Source organism: Sarcophilus harrisii, chromosome 6, assembly GCF_902635505.1.
Source record: "Sarcophilus harrisii chromosome 6, mSarHar1.11, whole genome shotgun sequence".
Lineage (NCBI taxonomy): Eukaryota > Metazoa > Chordata > Mammalia > Dasyuromorphia > Dasyuridae > Sarcophilus > Sarcophilus harrisii.
The window spans coordinates 97,943,657-97,962,971 of record NC_045431.1 but is presented as its reverse complement, the minus strand read 5'-3'; the positions used below and the strand labels follow the sequence as shown (position 1 = coordinate 97,962,971).

The window sequence follows — 19,315 nt, the reverse complement described above, 5'->3', positions numbered from 1 at the left end:
AATTAAGTGCCTACTATGTGAGGAACTGTACCAAGTACTAGAGATCCAAACAAATGCAAAAGGCAATCTTTGCTGTCCAACATGCAAAAAATTACATGCCAAACAAGATATATGTGGGATTAACTGGAGATAAACAACAGTCAACAACTTCTTTTCTAGGATTAAGAGGGGTTGGGAAAGATTGCCTATAGAAGGTGGGATTTTAGCAGAAATTTGAAGGAACTCAGGTAAGCCACAAGATATGATTGCTCCTTCCAGTCTCCCAGAATGTTAGGTACTACAGCTGAGGTTAGAATGTCCTTTAGACTCTTTAAGGCTAAAATCTAGATCTTTTATCACTTAACAAAGATTCTTGTGATGACAGAGGTCCAAAGGATTTTCTTTGCTGGAGAGCAAAGATGGACAGCTAAAGCTTTTACAGTAGCATCCTTGAGAGGAGGAATAGGGAATTGATTTTTATTTCAGTGATTAAAGCAATGCAAATGAGTAATTTAAAATGCAGAAGTCAAAAGAACCAAAGTCTTATGACTAAACTGTTTTAAAAATGTTAATATTGTTAATAATGATCAATAAGACCCTTCTTAGCTCTAAACAGATATTCCTGGGATCAACATTCTTGTTATATTCATGGATTATTTCATAATTAAGAGAGTGGAATTATTCTCATATCAAAACAATTCTACAGTTTTATACTTTACACTGAAGGCTATGCACTCTTCTCATGTATAAATGTAGTATACAGATTGTTTTCGAGGGAATAAACCTAAATTATTAGCCAACATATGAAAATATACCCCAAATTACGTAAGAAAAATGCAAATTAAAACAAGTCTGAGGTTTTATTGTACCCCCATCAAACTGGCAAAGATGAAAATTATAAGTGATGAAGAGAATATAGCAAGATTAGAACATGAATACACTTGTTGGAGATGTGACCTGGCTCAGTCATTCTGGAAACATAAGTGACCTAAGTATCACTATTAAGCACATACCCCAAAGATGGCAAATACACAAAGACATGTCTTATATATCAAAAAAATATTTTTGTGGAAGCAAAAAACCAGAAACAAATTTCTCACTTATTGGGGAATGACTGAACATTTTTGCGTCAAAAGCAACAGCAATAGTGAAAAAAATCAAAGAAACTTAGAATTTGTATGAACTGACACAGAGAAAAATACAGAACCAAGAGAACAATTTTCACAATAGCCACAATAGCCAATAGCTAATGTAAAAGAAAACTGCTCTTATAGAACAATAGAACTATGATCAATAAAACTGACAATCTTAATTCCAATCTTAATTTGGAGAGTGGTTGGACCACTCTCCAAACATACCTTCTTTCTCTCTGCAGAGAGGTGGTGGACTACAGAAATAGGGTACTTTCAGACATGGAAAATATATAGGTTTGTTTTGCTTAACTATATAACATATATATACACATATATAATTAACTATAATATATGTATATATTACATATACATATAATAACTATTATAGATATATACATGCAAACAGATATAATTGAAAGGATTCTCTCTGGCCAAAATGTAGAATAAAAGCTGACACAATCATGATGAAAACAAGAATCAAAATAAATAAATAAATAAAGGTGGATAGGAATAAAATGACCTGATCCTATAAGCTTATATTTTATTCTGGCTCAACTTAATTTACACGCTAATCCAGAAAATGTTTAATTTTACATAAGATAGTTGGATCTCTCAGACATAGAAAAGATAAGACAATTTTAACCAGGGGAGTATATGAGTATGTTTGGCTTTGACTGAAAAGCTATTTGTCTTTCAAGGCTAGCATAATGAAGCTGAGGTGGTCCATGAGTGACCCTGAACTGATGGAAGCCCAAAATCTGGCAGCAGGAAGGAACATCTGCTAAGTGATCTTAACACCAAACCAAGCCTACAGGTAACCAGCAGAGCCTGGTTGTAGCTGAGTCTATGTGCCCAGCAGTGCTTGGAGATCAACTGAGCAACATGTCCAATGGAAATGCCATACCAACTGGCAGCATGATAGTAGCATCATGAGAAAATGTAGATTGTAAGAATTTCCCCTTCAATCTTAAAGGAGGGAAAAGGACCCACATGTGCAAAAATGTTTGTGGCAGCCCTCTTTGTAGTGGCAAGAAACTGGAAACAGTGGATGCCCATCAACTGGAGAATGGCTGAATAAATTGTGGTATATGAATGGTATGGAATGTTATTGTTCTATAAGAAACGATCAGCGGGATGCTTGAAGAGACTTACATGAACTGATGCTAAGTGAAATGAGCAAAACCAGGAGATCATTATACATGGCAACAAAAAGACTATACAATGATCAATTCTGATGAACGTGGCTGTCTTCAACAATGAGATGATTCAAAACAGTTCCAACTGTTCAGTGATAAAGAGAACCATCTACACCCAGAGAGAAGTGGAAACCGAATATGAACCACAACATAGCATTTTCACTCTTTCTGTTGATGTTTGCTTGCATTTTGTTTTCTTTCTCAGGTTTTGTTTTCCTTCTTGATCTGATTTTTCTTGTGCAGCAAGATAACTATAAATATGTATACATATATTGGATTTAACATATATTTTAACATATTTAACATGTATTGGACTACCTGCCATCTGGGGGGGAGGGGAAAATTTGGAACAAAAGATTTTGCAAGGGTCAATGTTGAAAAATTATCAATGCATATGTTTTGTAAATAAAAAAATTTTTTTAAAAGAAAAAAAAAAGAATTTCCCCTTCATATGGCTACTTGTATGCTTTATTTTTTTTAATGACACATATGATTCTTGTTGCATATCCAATCTTTCCACTGCCAATATATATATTTGTGAGAGACTATGCACCAGATTTCTGTGGTGAAATGTTCCATTTTGCTTTTATTTATGTGCCTTTTCATTTAATGCCTTTATTCTGATTTGTGTCCTCTGGCTAAAGAAAAAGAACACACCACTGGGGGCTCATCATTATTTAGAGTGGAAGAGTTTTCATTAAGAGCCTTGAACCTGGGATAGTTATTCTAGAGGTCCCAAATGTCAAAGGAGATTCTTGAGGTAAAATTCCTCTCTGTTAGAAGGTAGAGGAAGGTCTATGATATGTATGAGTGGAGACAATTATTGGGGATGTGATGTGAGGCAGTAATGGTGATGTGACTAAACATTGCTAAAATATTTAAATCAATACTGATTTAAATAAAATAAGGGAGAGAAAGCTGAGATAACTAGACAAAGGAAAGAAGACTAAAGATAAAAACTAACAAAGGAGAATGTTTCCAGTTTTGACTTCCAGTAAACAACTAACAACCTACTCTATGATGAAGGATTAGAGACATATTTCTCAAGTTACCTTAGTCTAAAATGGAATGAATGCATTGGGTAATATAAGAGGCAGGCCATTCACTTTTCCTTGGGTTTTTGCCACCCAGGTAGTTCATCATTCCAGGTAGTGCAATTAAAATCATCCCTTCACCCAAATAAAAACCGCAGCCATATTGTGTTATTTTCTCCCTCTCTCCACCCCTTTCTAGCTTTCCCTAATGGTATTCCTTAGAGAGGTACTATTTAGGCTGAGGTGGAAACTGCCTTCTCTTTCATTCAAAAGATTACTTCCCCTTCACCAATATAACTTAAATTACATGAATTTATTTCATTTAGAGTTGTGTAGACTACAATATTGAAAGTAACAACCTATTGTTAACTAAGTGCCTGCTAAATGTTTCAGTTACAAAAGAAATATATATAGCACATGGTTCCTACTCTTAGGGTGTTTACATTTTAGCTGAGTATCACATATTGAGCAAAAGAAACAATCTAATGTTAAATTGTGTGATAATGGTTCTATACACAACTGAGAAAACATGCTACTTGTTTGAGTAGCTAGACAAGGCTTCATATAGAGAGTGGGAAAGGAGCTGGGTGCTGAAGATGAGATGAGAGATGAGAGGAAGGTATTTCAATCAGATTGAGCAACAACAAAGAAGTGAGACAGAAAAATCTATGTGAATGAAAATCTTTGAATGAAAAGATCTGCTAAACTCAGTCAAAAAGCACGTGGTATTAAGCATTTACTATGAATTGGGCTCCATGCTAAGAGCTAGGTATCTAAGGCAACAGTCTTTGCCCTCAAGGAACTTACATTCTAATGAAAGGAAACAAGATTAATACTAAGTAAATGGGAAGTAACATTGGATAGAATGTACCAGCAGCTGAGGGCAACCAGAAAAGCCCTCATAAAGAAGGCGGGATTTGAGCTGAGACTTAAAGAAAGCCAAGGGAGACAGAGATGAGGAAGAGAGCTCAGGTGCAGAAGCCAGCGAGTAAAGAGAGAATGCAAAGAGCAGGAAGGTTCATGTCACTTGTAGGAGAGAGTTAAGTGTAGAAAGAATGAAAAGCTAGGAAGAAGCCAGATTGCCAAGGGCTTTAAAAGCTAAAGAGAGGATTTAAGCAAGGACTTAGTGCAGGTTATTGGGGGATGGAAGGGAAGGTGACATGGTCAGACCTTTGTTCTAGGAAGATCACTTTGGCAGCTGGTAGAAGATAGACTAGAGTGAGGAAAGACTGGAGACGGGGCAGACTCCTGCCAGTGCTAGCAAAGTAATGAGGTCTTCTATTAGAGTGGTGGCTGGAGGAGGAGAGAGAACGGGATGTGTACAAGACATATTATTTCAATAATAAAGTCTGGTAACAGATTGACTCTATGGGGTAACGTGAATCAAGGATGACATCAAAGGTTGTGAGTTCACATAACTGGGATGACTGCAGTGTCCCCGATTTTAATATGGAAGCTGGGAAAGGGGAAAGTATAGGAAGTCAATGAATTATAATGTACAATTAAGCAGAATTTGTAAATTTACTACACAGGCCAGATCATAAAGAGCCTTGAAAGTCAGGTAAAAGATTTTGTACCTACCTAATATGGTAGTCAACAGGGAACCTTTGCAGGTATTCTTGGAATGTAAGTCCTTAAGGGTAGGGACCATCTTTTGCTTCTTTCTGAATCTTCAAGTACTTAGCACAGTACACTTAAAACAATGATTTAGATTTAGAAAGAGGCTCAGATACAATCCAGTTCAGTCCTTTACTTTAGAGTTGAAGGGATGGAGGTCTAGGGAGTTTGTGACTGACCAAAGGTACTAAGAATCATATGGAGGAATTTGAATTCAGGTGCTTGAACTTGAAAGCCAGTGCTATTTCTCCCAAATTTGGGACAGATATTAATAAGTAATATAAGAACCAATAACAATGTTTTACATAATTAATGTATGCAAGATTGAAGTACTTGTCCTTTGAATTCCCAAAACCACTTCATAGGATTTATTTTTCACACTAATCAGGACCTAGCTATATGTGCTAAATTTCTAAAGGAATATGACTAGATATGACTTCTATCATATCCACAACCTGTAGTCTTAGAAAATTGCCTGATCACAGGACATGGTAAATTGGCCTGTAAATCCAGTTACTAAGGATGCCGAAGCTGGCAAACCTCTCACAGAAATTTTGTGCCACAGTCCATCCCCCAGTGCTGTAACGTGTTGTTCAGTAAGTTCAGCATCAATACACTGAGCCTCTGTTATCATCAGGTAGACTGAAGGGGTGTGAATTCAGATCAGATTGAGTAACTCAAAGATTCTGTGTTGATGAATTATGGGATTGGTATGAGTAGCCCCTGAAATTCTGGCCTGGGTGACTTAGATGACCCAGTCTTTAAAAAGAAAAAAAATATATATATGTGACAGAGCAAAGCACTAGAGATATCTTTTTGACTTTGATGAATGCTCTTTGTCCACTATGCTATAATGCCTCATTTCTAAATCTCTCCAACTCTAAAATTTGGTTATAGATTTTAAAATCGCAACATAGATTTTCAACAAAATTATAATACATTTTGTATCCTTCTGAATCTATATACTTAGAAAGCTTAGTTGCTTTTAAAATATAGTTGTGCATATGCAAGTATATTCAAGTACTTTTGATTAAGGGTTTGTTGAGTAGAAATGAACTGGTTTATCTTCACTGAAAAATGTGAATTGTTTTAAGTACCTATCTTTTTTCCGCCTGACTGCTTTGAAATAAATGTCATTGTGAAAACTCTTCCAAGACTTTCTTTGCCTTCAAACAAAATACTTAGTTTTCCTGGACAGATAATTATTGTTTCATGTTGCCATACATGCTTTTTAACTTTATACTCATTATATTTAATTTCTCCATTCATTCCTTGCCTCCTTGGAGAAATTGTCTATGATTTAGATTGATGTTCCTTGGTCAAATTTATCTTCCTCTTGCAGCTTTCAGGATTCCTTTCTGTGTATTAGAGTTTAATCTGTCTTTGAAAATTAAATTTTATAATTTTCCATATCAGGGTTGGGTTCTTTGTAGTTTGTTACTTGCTTTGAACAATTCTAGAAATCCTTCTTAAATGATTTCCTAGAATATAGTGCAGATGTTTTATATTTCCCTTACAGCAAAATGATTAATTCATTTCTGACCTCTTCTATATCAGTCATTTGTATTCTAGTTAGAGCTATCCAATTTTTTCAATTGTCATAGGCCAACTGGTTGCTTCTACTTTTTTCAAAATTTTCATAATGATCAATAAATATTATTTCTTTCTGATCTTAAACCTACTTGTAATTCCAGCCTTAGTTCCTTTCATGATTAATTTTTTAATCATTTTTTCTTGTTATTTTCTTTCCAAATATTAATTTCTTGTAGAAATATGTTTAGAAAAACTGCACATGTTTAATCTATATCTGATTGCTTACTGTCTTGGGGAGGGGAGAAATGGGAGAGAGATCAAGAAAAATTTGGAACACAAGATTTTGCAAAGGTGAATGTTGAAAACAATTTTTACATATATTTGGAAAAATAAAATGCTATTAAAAAAAAAGTGTTAATTCTTATTTTCTATCATTGTGAAGTCTGATACTTTTGCTGTCTTAATTATGCCTTAAGTTTTTATATATATTTGTACTCTGCTTTTCTTTCTTTCTTTTTTTAAAGCAAATGTTAATTACCTTGCATAGTTTTTTTTTTTTTTTTAGCCATTATTGATTTTATTCTTCCTTTTCTTTAATATAAATCCCTTTTTTAGAGGAAAATGTGAGAAGCCTGATTATCTTGTAGTCTTTCATCTTAGTTGGAAATCTATATTTGGTCCTTAAACATATTTCAATCCTTTGTGGATCTATTTCATTAGGGTAATAGGTATTCTACTGGTATAGATTGCAACCTCCTTTCTCCTTTGTTTACTGTCTTTGTGGTTTGCTGTGACTGGGAAAGAAAAAAAAACCACATAGCTCCTGTGGGAGCAAACTTGTAAGATACAAGGGAATAATATGGTGTTGTAGGGAGATTAGTATGGCAATATATAATGGTTAGATTGAGGCAGAATTAAAGGCAGGAACATTCAGGTGCATTAAAGTCTAGACATAAGACAATGACTTGGATTAAAATGGTAGCAATGAGAATGAGAGTAGAAAGGGTAGTTGAATTAATACATTTTGAAGCAAGAAATGAATTTGGTGATAAATTGGATAAAAGAAGATGAATATGAGGAGAGTCAAAAGGGTTCCAAGATTTCTTGCTGGAAGAATATTAGTAATATTAACAGAAAAATAAAGCAGTAGGAAATGAATATGGAAGCCAGAACCAGTATTAGCAGGAAGGCATGTTAGAGAGAATGGTGCACAGAGGATGAATAAGCTTTCCTTTCATAAAACTTCTGCCAATTGCATCTGTTTGGACATTTAGTTAAATGAAAAGCTAAACCACGCTGGGGCACAAGCAGTACAAGCTGATTGTGGGCATGACTTCCCATGCTTTCTGCATAAAGTCCTCCTGCTTTTCCAGAATTGAATCTTTCTCTGTGCTTAGACTAATAACTGTGCATGTTAAGGATGCCAGTCTCCTAGCCTGACAGCAAAGGCTAAATAATATTTCATGAGAGCTCCAAGCAAAACTTATTTCTACATTTAAACTCATTGCCAAGTGGAGAAAAAGATGATCTATCCCATTTTCCAAGCCCAAATCACAAGTTAGAAGCAATCTATCAGAAAACTAAAGGAAGAGGTCATCTCTGAGTACAAGGAATAATAACTGTTTAGAAAAGAAGAAAAAAATGGGTGACTGAAAGCTATACAACCTTTAGGCCAAAACAAACGCCAACTCATGAAAGACCTCACATAGTAAATAAATCAGGGTAAATACTCTTTCCCCAAACGAACAAAATCTATTACTGACCTGTTTGTTTTTGCTTCAATACTATGTCAATATCTTTTTTTTTTTTTAAAGTAATATTCATGTGGTTGGAAAAAACACACACTAAACAACACACATATAAAAGCATCTGGAAAATAAAATCTTCCAGATGTAGCCACTGTCAAATAACAGGAGGTAATTTTTTTATTTTTTGGCTACTGAATCAACTCTGAGAATATCCTTCCCTTGATAGAGTATTCTAGGTCAGTACTGTCAGTACATATCAGGAACTCCCAAATCTCCAGAGCACAACTTGGATTTAAAAGATTATGTGTCTGTCTACTAACTGAAAAGTCAGGTTTTTTTTTCCTACTAAAAATGCTTTTTATCTCTTATTCAGTGAGACCTGATGATGAGTCAACCTCAGAGACATACGACTAAGTTTGTGTCATCATAGATTTAGAGCTGGAAGGCAACTTAGAGGTCATCTAATGCAAATCCTTAATTTTTCAGATGAGGAAACTGAGGTCCAGAAAGTTAAGTGAGTTATTGTTCAAGTTTTTATGATAACTATATAGCAAAGGTAAGATATGAACCCAATTATCAAAAATTCAACAGTTGGTATTATGTATATTTCAGATATTCCTTGACATGTGGATTAAAGAACTATCTGAAAGTGACTGTAAAGTGAATTGCTTCATACAAAGTCTCCTTTTCCTATTAACTTTACTTATAAAATTGAAGATGTGTCCCCATAGAAATCAATGTGGCCAAGATGTAATTAAAAGCATACTAGGAGGCAAAGCAAGGCAAAACCACCTATCTAGAGGAAAAGTCAATAACTTCAAAATTGATTTTGGATACTATGCCACCTAATAACTCTAACAATCTCTAATGAATCAATCACCAGCAACCACATATACGTATTTACTTTCTAATGCGTTTAGTAATTGAACAGATAAAACTTTGTCAAAAAGACAAGTAACATGATGAAAATTTCCCTATCAGCTTCCTACCCTCACAATTGAAAACAAATTCTGAGATATACCTTGGAGATTGAATTTAGTAGAAAGAAATACTTTTTAAAAATACATCGAGGATTTTTGTGCGTACTGGAAAAAGTACAGTGAAAAACAATATACAAAAGTTTGTATAGGCACTCGCATGACAAAGATAGCTAATCTGTACACTGGAATATGTGTCTTCTCTTCTTTTGAATGAACTGTCTTAATTGGGTTAATCCTACACTTTGGAGGTCAATGTTTAGTCTAAGATAGTAATTTATCTGTCTGTTCCCCTTTCATTCTCTTGTCTGGGGATGAGGCCCCACAGGGGAGAGCATTAAAGTGGCCCATTAAAGTGGTCCACTATTTGTGTTACCATTAAAGCCCTGTTTCAACAGTAACTGGAACAAAATAAAATTCCTTGGACTGCTTGGTGATCCCCAAAGTCTGCTGGAGAATCAGTCACATCTAAGCACACACTACCACAGGAGGGCCAGTTTGGTCTTGGGCTAGCACTATCCCAGACAGTCTAGGCAGTGGGGGGTTCAGAAGCATGTTATCTCTCAGCTTCCTGTCTGTTCAGTATGGTAGTAGGAGTGGGATAAAGTAAGTGGGAGGGAAGTTACTAGTGACTTTTCTTGGGAAGCTCCAAACACCACTTATGGATTTTATCTTAGGGGAAGCCCGGGGCAGAATCACAGCCAGTCTAGATGCTTCTAGGTATTCATTTATTCATTCATCATTCAGTATGCCCCAACAGAAACCCCAATACATTTCAATACAGTATAGATATCCTACTGTTACTACCTCAAAGAAAAAATGGTTCAAGAGTTCAAGGTCATTAAGTGGGGAAATAGATAAAACCCAAAGTCTAGAACCAGGTACATCTGAATTTCAATGAGACTTCTGAGATTTATTGTGAAACCCTGGGCAGAAGACTTAGTTTCCTCAAATGTAAAATGGGGATAATAATAGCACCTACCTTAGAGGGTTATTCTGAAGATCAAATGAGATGAAAGCGCTAAAGTGCTTAGCATAATATGGCACATAGTAGGCACTATATATATAAAAACATCCTTTCAGAATTGAATCCTTATCTTATATAATTTTTTAAAAAAAAAGAATTACTAAGCAAAAGCAATGACCATATCTGGGGAAATATTTTTCATTATCTGTTCTCTGGAGCCATCATTGGTTTTTCATTTACTAAGAACTTATCTTTAAGTGACCTTTTCATTTACAATGAAGTCATTATCTTTCGTCAACAAACATTTACTGTATGCCAGGCACTGGGAGATGTTCTGAGAACATAAAGGCAAAAACATGGACTTTGCCCTAAAGGACTTCACATTCTAATTGTGCATGATTTTTTCTTAATTCTGCTTATTTCATTCTGCACCCATATATATAAGTCTTCCCATGTTGTTGAAGTTGTTGTATTCCTAATTGATCACTGAAGAGGTGTCAAATATTGGATCATAATATTCCTAAATACAGCTGAACCAGATTAAAAAGTTATTGGGAGGGTCAGCTAGTGGTACAGTGAATAGAGCACCAGCCCTGAAGTCAGAAGGACCTGAGTTCAAATCTGATCTCAGACACTTAACACTTCCTGGCTATGTGACCCTGGGCAAGTCACTTCACTCCAATTGTCTCAGGGGAAAAAAAAGTTATTGGGAAATATTTAACAAAATAATTATAAATATAATGCAATAGAGGTAATGTTAACTTGTGGTTTTCTAAGTTAATATGTGGCCTGCAGGGATCCGTTCTATTGCGTCTGATTGATGGCAATAGCTTTCCATTCATAGATCAGATGTTATTTTGGCATTTCACAAATGATAAGCACCTACTTTATTTAAAATTCTCTGTTACCTGTTGCTGTGTGTGTGTATATATTTATTTTTTGGCAGCATTAAACCTTTATTTTTTTTTTACATACTCCATGATCTACATGAGAAATAACTATTCTCAAAAAGCCTAAACCTTTAAAGGCCAGTTGAAAGACTGATGGGAGTTGGGGGTAGATAAAGAATGGGGGGCCAGTGGTGCTTTTGTGATGGTGGGATCCATGTGACTCAGTACTTTTCATGTGCCTGACATCTGATTTAACATGCCGGAGACAATGCTCCAATTATACATCTCGAGTCCACAAAAAGACACTATTCCATTTTCAACACAACCCCTCTCAAAACAAACCAAAAAAAAAAAAACAAAAAACCCAACAACAAACCCATAGAAGCATGATTTGTGTCATTTGGTGGATGGAGTCATGATTCTAGTTATTCTAGAAAAGCGAATATTGTTATTCAATCATTTCAGGCTCTCTATGACCCTAATTGGAGTTTTCTTAGCAAAGATGCAGGAGTGCGTTGCCATTTCCTTCTCCAGATTATATGAGAAAACTAAGGCAAACAGGTTTAAGTGACTTGTATCCAGAGTCACAGAAATTAGTAAATGTCTGAAGTCTGATTTGAATTCAGGAAGATGAGTCTTCCAGTTTTCCAACCCAGCGTTCCATCCAGTGCACCACCTAGCTGCCCAACAAACAATTAAGAATGAGCTATTACTTCAGCAGGCTCTGTGGACTCTGACTTACTTCTCAATCGCATTTAATAAAGTGGAAAAAAGTAGGTAAATATGCCAGCATAGGAATGGCAAAGGTGAAGTAGTAGATAGATTGTTGGGTCTGTAGTTAGGAAAATTTGAATTCAAATGTTTTCTTAACTATAAAAAGGGGATACACTACCTACCTACCTACCTACCTCACAGTGCTGTTTTGAAGACTTAGTGAAATAATATTTGTAAAGGACTTTGCACAGTGATTGGCCCATAATAGGCACTATTCTCTTCTCTCCACCCTGGAATATAATGGAATATTACTGTGCTGGAAGAAATGATAAACATGATGAATATAGAGAAGCATGGTAATATCCATGAACAAATACAAGGTAAAGTATTCAGAGCTAGAAAAACACTGTATTCAACAACTACCACAGTGTAAATGGAAATAATTGAAATCAATTGAAAAGCAAAATAATTGAAATTGAATGTAATGAAATTATATAAACCAAACGTCCCCAGAGATGTAAAAAAAAATTAAAATAATCTAACCCCCATTCTATTCCTTTGGTGGGAGTCTACCTGTGTGCAACATTGTAAATAACATTAGACTTTCTCAGGGTAATGTTTAGTTTTGCTCACTTTTTTTTTCATTTCTAGTTTTAAAAAATCATCATCATCATTATTGCTAGCATTTAGAGGATGCTTTAAGACTGGCCAAGCACTTTGCTTATATTATTATCATTTGATATATGGGTGGGATCCATATGGTTCAATACTTCTGATTTGTCTGATATTTGATTTAATATGCCAGAGACAATGCTCCAGTTATATATCTCAAGAGTCCACAGAAAGACATTATTCCATTTTCAACACAATTCCCCCTAAAACAAAACAAAAACCTGTAGAAGCATGATTTGTGTCATAGCACAACCCTATGAAATAGTCATTATTATCCCAATTTTACAGATGGGCAAACTGAGGCTAAAAGATGTTGTCCAGGTATCAAAAGGCATTTTAAACTCAGGACTTTGACTCTAAATATAGCACTCTAATGACAAGACCACCTACTACCTTGATATAAAGGATGGTTAAAAAAAGTTTTTTTTTTTTTTTAAAGCATGCAATCATGCTATTTTTACTATACAAATAGGCATCCCAATTATGTTAAGGATCCCTTAACATATAGTCTGTGCTATGAAAACAGTATGTGTTCAATCAATGCTCATTTGTAGCCTAACTCAAATGCTTGAGGAACCTGAATAAAACAATCCAGCTAAAATCATAAGTGATTTTTTTGTTTACTCATTTTGAAGGTTTTTTAAAATTATAAACTTGACAAATGACACCATCTAACCATGACCACATCCATAGATAAAGTAGAATAGAAAAAGAAGATTGTATACAAAAGTATGAATCTATGCTATACATAGTTTCTTTTAAAATATATATTGAAGGGGCAGCTAGGTAGTGAAGACAGAGCACCAGTCCTGAATTCAGGAGGACCTGAGTTCAAATCTGGTCTCAGACACTTAACGTTTCCTAGTTGTGTGACCCTGGGCAAGTCACTTAAACCTATTTGCCTCAGAAAAGAATAGAAAGAAAAGAAAGAAAGAAAGAAAAGAAAATATATATTGAATTTAGTGGTAGAAAGAAAGAAAAGAAAATATATATTGAATTTAGTGGTAACTACATTTCTTGCCATGTCCACTTCTTGCTTCTGTTTTCTTCTGTTTATTTTTAAGCGTTTCATTTATGTTCTGTCCTTTTTTTCTTTTTTGGCATCAGCATTTCTACTCCCCAAACTTCCCTCCCTATCAAAAAACTCCACAAAAACCCTAATCAAATAAAATCTTCTTCTGGTTACAAATAAGTATAATTAAGCAAAATAAATGTATACATTGGATTTATCTGAAAGTATATGTCTCTTTCTGCATTGTTAGTTCAGCACCTCTGCCAAGGCAAAAATCTGAAAATCAGACTAGTTCCACCTCAGTAACTAGTGTGACCACAGACATATCCCTAATCCTATCTTTCTTTCAAGCAGAATGACAATTTGGTTCCTCCTACCTATTCCCTGTGAGAAAGAGAAAAGAGGGAGGAGTAATGAGATAATGTCTGCACAGTGCTTAGAGTTCCTGGAGAATGCAAGTGATTATTAATACATTTCTGGTGGATGCATGCTCTGGCTTGTGGAAGCTTTGGGGGTAACATTTCAAAGCCGAAGATCTAATTATATGAAAGGGACAATTATGGGTAGAAAACAGTGTGTGGCACTCTCTCTGGCTATGTGGCACTCCCTTATGATAAAAGGTCATGGGAATGTGGAGGTGGCTGAGAAACTTGGTGTGACCCTAGTCATGGTGGAAGGCTAGGATTTACCCACAGGCTTAGACTAAGAAGGAGAGCAGGCCAGCTGCTCAGCCTCAAAGAGAAGCAAAAATGTTTCCCTGTTTCCCTGTGTGGAATTCCTTAATCCACTAGATTCCAACCACCTCTTACAGCTTGATTTACAGCATCAGAGGAAGAAGCTAACAACAAATGGAAGCCTTAAAACGAACCATCAGCATCAGGGAGGGAGGCAGAGGACATTAATTTTACAAGAGTACAAACAGATTCCTTCCTGAGGCTATGTTCTTCTCACTCTCCCCCCCCCCCCCCAATGGTTTAGTTGACTCAACAATGCTGTGTTTGTGTCTGTCAACAGTTTTTTTTTTTGGGGGGGGGGGACAATATTTTCTCTTCTAGTGACCCCAGCAGCACTAGTGAAGAATGTGACTGCCTGCCTGAGAAAGGAGGGCAGAAAATCCAGACCTGTTGAAGTTTCCTGAAGTCACAATCAACTCCTGGCTATTTTGTTTGCGGCTGTTCCTAGTTTGAAGGGAAATGAGCCATTAAAAAAATTGTTTTTATTCTTATTTCTTTTCAATTTTTTTAACTGGAGATTTTTAATAATTGGATAGCATTTCTGGTTTTGGTAGCCTGTATTTTTGATTTCTGCTGCTCATGTTTTGATTCCATCTTTGTAGAATGAAGGGAGTTCGGCACATATAGAGCTACTGATTAGATCAGGGTTCCAATCTAATTAAACCTGGGCTCCATTAACCATTATTTTTACAAAGTATTTTGGACACTGAATTGCAATATAATAGTGCTTCTTTGTTATTCTATGCATTTTTGTTTTATTCTTTTAAAATATTCTGAGAAGGGGTCTGTAGGTTTCAGCCGACTGCCAGGGGCCAATGATTTCAAAAAGTTTAATAACTCTTAGGGTAGAAGCAGCTTTGGTTTTCAAGAGAAAACATTTAACATGTATAAATATATGTTAGAAAAGCAGGTTTCTTATGGTTTAGAAAATGCAGTATATAAATTAGATATATGACTTTTTTAAAAAACAAAAACAAAAATATCCTAACCTGTGATCCCCTGTCCTTATATTTTTCCTGCTGTCATCCTCTTTAAAAAAAAAAATAGCTCCACAGAAACTCTCTCCATTGATGTATGTGTGTGTGAGAAACTGTTTTAGAGAGATGTCAAGTGCACTGAGATGTTTAAGTGACATGGCTGGGGTCGTGTACCTAGTATATGCTAGGGGAAGGTTTTCAACTTTGGTCTTCCTAATTTTCTTCTATCTCTCAGGTCTTCTATCTCTGTCTCTCAAATAAACTTCTATCTCTTGATATTGGAATAGGGTAGGGTGGAAATGAATGGATCTGTTTGAAAAAGCTATTCTATCCTCTGAGCTTTCACTTCCTGCCTTCTCATTCTTTTAAACCTTCTGTAATCTGACTTCTGACCTTATCATTCAACTGAAACCCTTCTCCTAAAGTCACCAATGATCTCTTGTCAGTTCTAATGACCTTTTTCTTAATCCTTATCCTTAACCTTTGTGCAGCATCTGACACTGAGAACCAACTTCAACTCCAGGATGTGCTTTCCTTTCTGAATTTTCCTGACAACTCTCTCTTATTTTCCTCTTACTCAATTGACTGTTTTTTCCCCCCTTGGTGTCTTTATTGTCATAAGCCACGGTATGTCTACTAACTTGTGGCTGTTTCCTGAACTTCTATTGTAGGACTTTTCTTTCTGCCATCTCTCAATTCCTCATCTCATCAGATGCCATGAATTTGATTATCATGTCTACGATGACAATAACAATTCCCAGATCTTTTATTTAGTTTTATTCTCTTTCGCAGTTTTGAATCACCAATTGCTTATTGAACATTTCAAACTGCAGACCTTATAAATAACTCAAACTCAATAGGTCCAAAACAGAATTCGTCATTTTCCTCCCTGAGCACTTCTTTTCAATTTCCCAAGCATCATCACCCTGTCAGATACCTAGAAAACATTCTCAACTATAGTGTCATCCTTGACTTCTCTCTGGTCATTGATCATCCCACATACTCAATTAGTTGCCAAATCTTTTCATTTTTTTCTTTAGAGCTTCTCTCACATATATCCCCATCTTTTTTACACATAGAGTCATAACTCTCGTTCAAGATTTCATTGCCTCTCATCTACACTACTACAACAGACTTCTAAATGGATTCTTTACCCCAAATCTCTTCCCACTCCCATTTACCTTCCAAAAAGATTTTCCTTAAGTACAGATATAACATGTCACCTACTCAATAAAATCCAGTAGACTGTACATGCTTACTGCCATCCTTTCTACTCTTTTAACATGTCACTCCTCTTCATAGACTCCAGCCACACTGGACTCCTCACTGTTTCTTCCACACACAATATTCCATCTCCCATTTCCAAGATTTTATCTTTGCTTTGTAGAATCCCCATCTTTCTTTAAATCTCAGCTCAAATATCACCTTCCATAGGAGGCCTTTTCTGACATCCACCCTATTTGTCTACCTTCCATAAACTCTATATTTACCTTATATGTGCTAATTTATGTAGATGTTGTCCCCATCTTTAAAATGGAAGCTCTTTGAGGGCAGGGACTTTTTTCTGATGCCTGGAACACAAGTAAACACTTAGTGAGTATTTACTGATTGATTTGAGGGATTGAATATGGAACTCCCAATGAGGAAACTCTTCCTACTAGTATAGAGACAAACTACTCTGCTCTATAACTGGGTCATTGGGAGATTAAATGACTTACTCAGGATTGATACCCCATAGGTGTCAAAGACAGAACTTCCTGTCTCCAAGACCAGCTCTCTATTCACTATGCCAGGTTGCCTCACATCAGGAATTTGATTTTTAGGATAAAATGAGATAAGCTAAAGAATCTAAAGAATTAATTTTGGGTCATCTTGCAGGAGTACTTCATACACTATAAATGCATTGCTGGCAGTTATCATTTCTAGTCTATCTAACTGGAGAAGACTCTCATTTAAATAGAATTACATTTGTCAGTTTAATTATAGACTCCTTATGAAAAATATATTAAGAGTAGCATTGAAAAATCTTATTACACAATGCACTGGCACTTTTTAAGAGACCAAATGGATTGTGAGTCAGACAAAACTGGGATCTAGTCCTGGCTGTGTTACTAACGAGCTTTATAACCCTGGGAAAATAATTTCAAGACTGACATGGTGCTGCCTGCCTAGAATTCTTCTATCTGGAGAGGCTGAGGTTTGTAGATTGCTTGAGCTCAGGAGCTCTGAGGTGAAGTAGGGCTAAAGTTGATCAGATGTCCACCCTAAATCCAGCAGTTTGATGGTACAGTGGATAGAGTGTTGGAAGTCAGAAAACCTCTTCTTCCTGATTTTAAATCTGGTCTCAGAAACTTGTTAAGTTATGTGACCCTGGACAAGTCACCATCCTGTTTGCCTCAATTTCTCCATCTGTAAAATGAAATGGCAAACCCAATATCTTTGCCAAGAAGTCCCCAAAATGGGTCACAAGAAGTCAGACATAACTGAAAAATGACTAAACATTAAACATGAGCTCTGATGTGTAGTAGGGTTAAAGCTGATCAGATGTCCACACTAACTCCAGCACCAAGATGCTGAGCATCCTGGAATGGGGCTTAGGAGACTTCTTAAGGAAGGGAAGAGTAGGCCAGTGCAGAAATGGCTCCTAGGCATAACATTAGTGGGATTGAGTCTATGCATAAATTACTTTATTTCTAGCCTGAGCTGAGAAGAAGACTCAGTTTAAAAATAACAACAATAGTAAAAATAGCCATTCCACCTCTGCAGTGTTAATTTCCTCATCAATCAGAGGAAAACTTTAGACCAGATGACCTCAAAAGGTTTCTTTTAGCTTTGGGATTCTATAATATAAACTAAGGGGACAATGTGGTGAAGGGGGAGAGTACCTGTTTGGGATAGAAGACAACCTGCGTTCAAGAACCGATTCTGCCATTTTCTATAGAAATAGAAACATTCCATTTCTATTTGACTTTGGGCAAATCATTTAACTTTTCTGAAATTCAATTTCCCCATCTTTAAAGTCAGAGGGCTAAATTAAGATCCTTCCAACTTTAGGTCTACATTACTATAAATGTAACTGTTATACATTCTTTAGGGAAAAAAAAAATCTTTGCTACAATACAACGGGGTTAAACAGTTACAAGGAAGCAAAGTAGATGTGTGTGGAGAGGTCTGCAACACTGTAACTGAAAGGTCATACTTACACGGGGGTAACACTTTTTGGAAGTCCTAAGGCGTTGACTGAGACGGAAGCAGGCTGGGATGGCAACATGGAGCTCAGGAAGGCTGCGGGTGTTTGATTGGAGTGACCAAATCGAGCATTTGGAGAAGGGCAGTAGGAAGATGAGGGAGCTGACCCTGGGAGGGGAGGAGGAGGAGGAGGAGGAAGTGGAAAGGAATCAGACATGGGGAAAGCTGTGGTTGGACTGAAGACTGGAGGAGGAGGAGGAGGAGGGGAGGGTGAAGAAGGAGACCACAGATACTCCCCTTCAGAGGGAAATGGTTGAGAGAAGGGCTGCACAGGCACCCGGCCAAACTGTTTCTGAGTAGCAGTTGGAGACATGGGAGATGGAAGGCTGGAGGTGGAAGAACTAGAAGAAGGAGTCACATAACCCGAGGCAGGGCTGATGTTCTGAGCAGCAATGAATTGTTTGGGCCTAGCATAGTTGAAGGAGCTGGAGGGCTGCATGACGGGAGAAGAGTGGGAGGTTAGAACATTCATCTGATCTGGGAAAGCGACAGATTGGCTGGCCTCAAGCTCTTGGAAAGATGGTGGAGGAGGGAAAGGGGGGGAAGGGGGAGGGTTCTGTGGGGCGCTCGACTGCTGATGGTACCACTGGCTTCCTTCTTGTTCCAGTCTAATTTGGTTCTGCAGTTGTTGTATTTTCAAAGGGTCCCTGTGGAAAGAGCAGAAAATAAGAACAAGTCACATAAGCTGTGAACACAATAACTTTTATATAAAAGTTCCACACCTCACAATTATTAGAATAAAATGTATTGAAAATCAAGCAGAAGTCACTAGTTATTTGGGAACCTTCTTGACATTTTACCTAAAACGATCCAGAATTTTGCTAGATTTCTGGGGGCAAATTTCATTTTGTCTCTAATAGAACAGTGTGAAAAAAACCCAACA

General features: G+C 36.4%; 1 protein-coding gene across 5 annotated transcripts in view; it reads right to left on the bottom strand.

Moving 5' to 3' along the window:
- Positions 1-19,315, bottom strand: part of PALLD (palladin, cytoskeletal associated protein) — a 470,544-nt gene that overhangs the window by 40,431 nt on the left and 410,798 nt on the right. For all 5 annotated transcript variants that reach the window (XM_031943909.1, XM_031943906.1, XM_031943908.1 and 2 more), the window contains one exon: positions 18,387-19,079. In XM_031943909.1, coding sequence (XP_031799769.1) covers positions 18,387-19,079 — 693 coding nt within the window. The remainder of the gene's footprint in view (positions 1-18,386; positions 19,080-19,315) is intronic.